This window comes from Octodon degus, unplaced genomic scaffold (genome assembly GCF_000260255.1).
Source record: "Octodon degus isolate 3935 unplaced genomic scaffold, OctDeg1.0 scaffold00008, whole genome shotgun sequence".
In the NCBI taxonomy this organism is placed as follows: Eukaryota; Metazoa; Chordata; class Mammalia; order Rodentia; family Octodontidae; genus Octodon; species Octodon degus.
This window is the reverse complement of record NW_004524584.1, coordinates 10,880,334-10,885,840: the sequence shown is the minus strand read 5'-3', so window position 1 is coordinate 10,885,840 and position 5,507 is coordinate 10,880,334. Positions and strand designations below refer to the sequence as shown.

The 5,507-nt window shown below is 38.6% G+C and overlaps 1 protein-coding gene across 2 annotated transcripts in view; it reads left to right on the top strand.

Moving 5' to 3' along the window:
• The window catches only part of Nek11 (NIMA related kinase 11), a 389,368-nt gene that overhangs the window by 73,910 nt on the left and 309,951 nt on the right, over nucleotides 1–5,507 (top strand). For both annotated transcript variants that reach the window (XM_023706560.1, XM_023706562.1), the window contains exon 3: nucleotides 322–487. In XM_023706560.1, coding sequence (XP_023562328.1) covers nucleotides 322–487 — 166 coding nt within the window. The remainder of the gene's footprint in view (nucleotides 1–321; nucleotides 488–5,507) is intronic.

Below are 5,507 nucleotides of genomic sequence, written 5' to 3'. Positions count from 1 at the left end.
AGACAGACAGACAGACAGACAGAGACAGAGAGATGAGACAGAACCAGAGATAAAAAGAGAAAGACAGGCACCCAGGTAATCTTGCTTGATTGGCTTCACATCTGCCCCCTACAAAACTGCAGAACACGCAACTGTAGAACCCACAGGCCTTGGGGAGCCCACATCACTGACCAGGATAAGGAAGCAACTTAGGGTCCCTAAGCAGACACAGTATGAGTAGATGACGCCCTAGATATTAATTTGGTAGCTGTGCTCCACTTGCCTCGTGTGTGTTAAATGTGTTTTTCAACCTTGAATATGTTTAAAACCTTTTGGCTGCAGAAAAGTGCTGAAAGAAATCTCTGTTGGAGGACTAAATCCAAACGAAACTGTGCAGGCCAGCTTGGAAGCTCAGCTCCTATCCACGCTGGACCATCCGGCCATTGTCAAGTTCTATGCCAGCTTCGTGGAACAAGATAATTTCTGCATTATCACAGAGTATTGTGAGGTAAGACTACTTTTTTTCCTCCTTTCAAATCTTAGTAAAGTTCTGTTGGGCTGAGTGGGGTGGTATAAACTTGTAATCTCAGTTACTCTGGAGACAGAGGCAAGGAGGATCAAAAGTTCAAGCCCAGCATGGGCAATTTAGTTGAGATTGTGTCTTAAAATAAAAATGTTTGAGGATGTAGCTAAGTGGTACAGCATGTGCCAGGCTCAGAGTTCAATCCCCAGGACCACAAAAACAAAAATAAAAAAAAATGTTGTATAATAAAAAGGCTTGTATTAAAAGACATCCAAAAGTTCAACTACCAAAACACAAATTGACATATAAAGACCTGAGATTGTATCTCTTGCAGCTAAGAATGATCATCTCTGTAACTGACAAAATTAATTTCTCATAGTTTTTCCCCCTTGGCAAACTAGTCAGAATGAATATATTTTAAGGCAAAATTTCTAATAAGAATGTCAACCCCCCTACTATAGTCCAAAGATTAGATAGATATTTAAGTACCCTAATAGAGGCTACACAGAACAGTATGTCTTCTAAGTTTTGGATTCTAGTTCTATGTTTTATTTCTCAAGTGGAAATTTGAAAATAAAAAATGCAGCTTATTTTTTCTACAGAAACTCATTATATTCATTGAGTTGTGATTTACAACTGCAAGTATTTTCAGTTTTCTCTCCTACTCTCTGTTCTTTTCAAGAAAGAACTTTATATTGTACTGAACCTCAACTGAGCATGAAGCTGCTTGGAAAGGTTTAACACGGGAAAATTGACAATATATAGTTGTAGAATAGCTGGCCAAAGCAGGGGTAAGGTTAGACAAAGAATTCCTGAAGATGATTTGGTCAAAAAAATGTCTCCTGGAACATTCTGGAAAACAGGATTACCTAGATGCTCCTTGGGGGAATTCGAAAGTATTTAGAAAAAATACAAAAACAAAAAACAAAAGATGCAGTCAGCTTATCACCTGGATCTTTCTGGGACTCTAAAGAAGTAATTTTAGCAAGAAAGAAGTCATGCTTTATGGTAGAATTCAAGCTTGTTTGGGTCAGAAATTTTGGATGCCAGATACAACTCCAGAATCCTGTATATTTGAGAGGCAGGAAAGAAAAGGTAGAAGAGGTAGGAGAGGAAAAATGACACTCGGAAGTGGAGATAGCTCCAAATCCTACCTTGCCTGCTTTATACATGAACTGTGTATAACCCAAATTAAACCATTTTTTAAGTTTATCTGAATGAGTTTGAAATATTCCAAGTCTTGACAGTTCCCCTTTAGATCAGCCTGCTGAGCTCACTTTTGCTTGTTTGCTTGCTTTTCTTTCTTTCTTCCTCCCTCCCTCCCTCCCTCCCTCCCTCCCTCCCTTCCTTCCTCCCTTCCTGCCTTCCTTCCTTCCTTCCTTCCTTCCTTCCTTCCTTTCATGATTCCAGGGATGGAGCTCAGTTCCTTGTGCTTGCCAGGCAAGCACTTACTCCACTGAACCATCTCCCTGGTCCTACTCTGTGTTTCTTTATCCAGATCTTATCTCTTCTCTGCTTGGAGGAAAGTGGGGGAAAAAATCTAGGTCACTTAAATATCTACCTTTCTTTTGTCCTATGAATTGTTGAGAAAATCAATAAGATGATGAGATGTGTGGAGAGGTCTTATTGAACAATTGCTCTGGCAAATTTTTCACTGGTTCGTGCAAAACTGCAGATATTTGCATATATAGCTGTAATACGATCCATTTGCTATAATTTAAGCATTTTACTTCATTAGTTTCTTCCATTAATAAGTTGTCTTAGCTCAGAACTAACTAACTCCTACTACTTATGATGATGACTTTACTACTTTACTACTATTGCTTTGACATATCAACATTTTCAGACTTTTCCTTGATGTTAAAACATTTTAAACTGCAGTTAGTTTTGCTCACCAGACCTTTCTGTGATGACGGAAATGGTATATCCTTGTGTTATCTAATTCTGTAATGACTAGTCACACATGGCTTTTTAGCCCTAGGAAGTTTGCTTAGTAGAATTTAGAGATGGATATTAAATTTTATTTAATATTACTTAATTTAAATTTTACTAATTTTATGTAGCTAATGGCTACCATACTGGACAGGTCTAGGTGATATACTATAGCTTTATTACCTTTATTTATTTATTTATTTTTCAGAACCGGGGATTGAACTCAGACCCTTGTGCTTGCCAGGAAAGTGCTTATTCTACTGAGCCATCTCCCTGGCCCCATGTATTAATTTTATATTCTTAAATTTTAATGTAATTTTAAACTACCAGATAATCTATGAGAATAGCAATGATTTCTCATATACCCTTCAGCCAGAGTCCCTGGTCCAATTGTTATATTTTTCATTATTCATATTTTTCGATTTTCATTTTATCATTCTATTTATCTTATCTAACAGGATCTCCTACATACTTAATTTTATTCCTGAGCCATTTGAAAATCATTTAGTTATAGTTTGGTTCTTGAATTTCCACCCAGAGGCCCATGTGGTTGCCAGCTTTTGAAGCTACAGGAAAGAGGTAGAACCCTTGGGAGGCAGGACCGAATGGGAGGAACTTAGGCGATTGGCATGCATGTTCATGGGCACTGGGATGCAGATCTCATCCCTTGTCTCATTGCTTCTCAGCTTTATAACGTACACCCAGCCATGATGTCCTATTTTGCCATAGGCTCAAAAGCAATGGTAGCCATTGATCATGAATTGAAATCTCTGAAACTTCAAAACAAAGTAAATTTTGGTCCTTCCAAGTTGATTTTGTGAGCCATTTGGCACTGCGATGGAAAGCTGACCATCACAAAGCTATAGCCATACTACCCTCTTTGTCCCTAATACCACTGTGTCTTCTAAGGCCAAAGACTTCCTTTTAATAGAACTACAGTACAATGATGAAAATTCAGGAGATTATCACTGTTATAATGAGTATATAAGCTGGTGGTTTTGAAAGCGAGGCCCCCGACTAGTAGCATCAGCATCTCTTGGGAACTTGCTAGAAACAAAATTTTTGGCTTCCAGCCCAGCTATACAGAACAAGAAATTGTTAGGGTGGCTTTTAGTTATCTGTGTTTTGGATAAGCCTGCCTACTTATTGGAAACAAGGTAGAGTTGGAGACCCATCAATGTAATTCACAATCTATATTCAAATTTAGCCTCTTGATTCTTAGAAAGGACATTTCTCTAAAAATGTTTTATGTTGCACAAGATCTAGCCTGGGGTCAGTTGTAACAATTTTTAAATAATGCTGGATTACATGCATTGAGCATTTCTCTCTGGAAGGGCCATTGCCATGGTGATGGGGGAGTGGATGTATGGAAGGACAGTCTAGGGGCTGCCAGGGCCCTTTGTACCCCTGGGCTGTTGGACTGCTGCCACTTCCCAGCTCCTGAGGGAGGCTGTGTGCAGGTTGTCCTGTTATTATAAATAGAGATATTTCTCTTCTTTCACACAAATTTACTCTTAATTCACACAAGGATTTTTTTTTTTTTTTCAGAACCGGGGATTGAACTCAGGCCCTTGCACTTGCCAGGGAAGTGCTTATTCTACTGAGCCATCTCCCTGGCCCCCTGTCCATTTTTTTTTGATGAGGTAAAATAATAATATAGGAAATACAAGTGAAGTGTCTGATCTTTTTATTGCCAAGATTCCTCTTCTGTAATTGGCCCTTTTAAGACTGAAATCTAGCTAATGTGCTGGCACATGCCTGTCATCCCAGCACCTAGGAGACTGAGGCAAGAGGAGCTTCATAAATTTGAGGCCAGCCTAGACTACATATGAGTTCAAAGCCAGCCTAGAATACAAAGTGAGACATTTTCTTTCTCAAAAAAGAAGACTGACCTATTCAATTGTGTTCACAAGTCCTTGATATCTACTCCCTAAACCTCAGATCATGTGTATAGGAAAGCAAACAACCAAATTCTCACAACTCATCAAGATTTAATCAAATCATTTTTGGGTTAGAGTTCCAAAACTACCAAATTGGCAGAACATTTCAAATAGTGGTATCCATACTGGGAAGAAATGGAAATGCTGTCTCTGGTCCTTTCTTCATCCTTTCCACCCCTTCACCTTTGCTTAGCTATTTCCTTTGCCAATGTCCTCCCTCTTTGCCCCACATCTTCAAATCTCATCCAGCTTCCTAGGCCCAATTTAAATTCCCTAATCAAAGACTCCCATGATCTCCTGGGGGAAATCATTCCCCACCTCCATATCCTCAGCTCTCATAGCACTTCTATCTTGCATGGCACTCAGCAGAGCATGTGTTATATAAATCATCTCATAGTCAACATATGGAATTGATCTTTTCATGATTTCTCTGTCACGTTATGGGCCTATATAGTAAACTACAAAGTAGTTAACACTCATGCCACTTCTTGTTTTGCATTCTTTGCCATCTTTCAATTGCTTTCACCTTGTTTGTGTCGAATATTAACAATAAAAGATTTCAAGCTGCAGCCTCAGCTTCCAGGGAACAACAACCTGAGGAGAGAGAAAAGCAGGCAGTGAAGAAGAAAGACTCGGAGAAACATAGTGGGGTTAGGAGAGCAGAGGAGTGTGTCTCTTCAACCTAGAGCAAAATCAGTAACCTTTATTTATACATGAGTGAGTACATAAACCTTATACAAAGATTAACAGATGTGGCTTTTCATCTATAACTGGGAAACAATTTAAATTTTGATTAATATGAGTACATAATATAAACTCAGAGTAGTCATGGGAAACTAATCAACCATTGTTCTTTCTGTTCTGTTTCTGTCCCACTGAAACTCTCAGCTCTTGGGGGTACTCTCTCATTGCCTCAGGATCTTGACTCTAAACTTCCTTGTTATTGTTGAATGTTCTTGTCCCTTTTTGTAAGTTTACAAGGTTAGGTAGGGGCAAGGAGTCAATATCTAAAAGAACGTTATTCACTTCATTAGGTTATGCCAAAACCCTAGGTGATTAATTGTGTGCTTTATTTCATGTGAATCGTGAGCCTAAAAGTCCCCAGAATTTTTTTTTTTTTTTTTTTTTTTTTT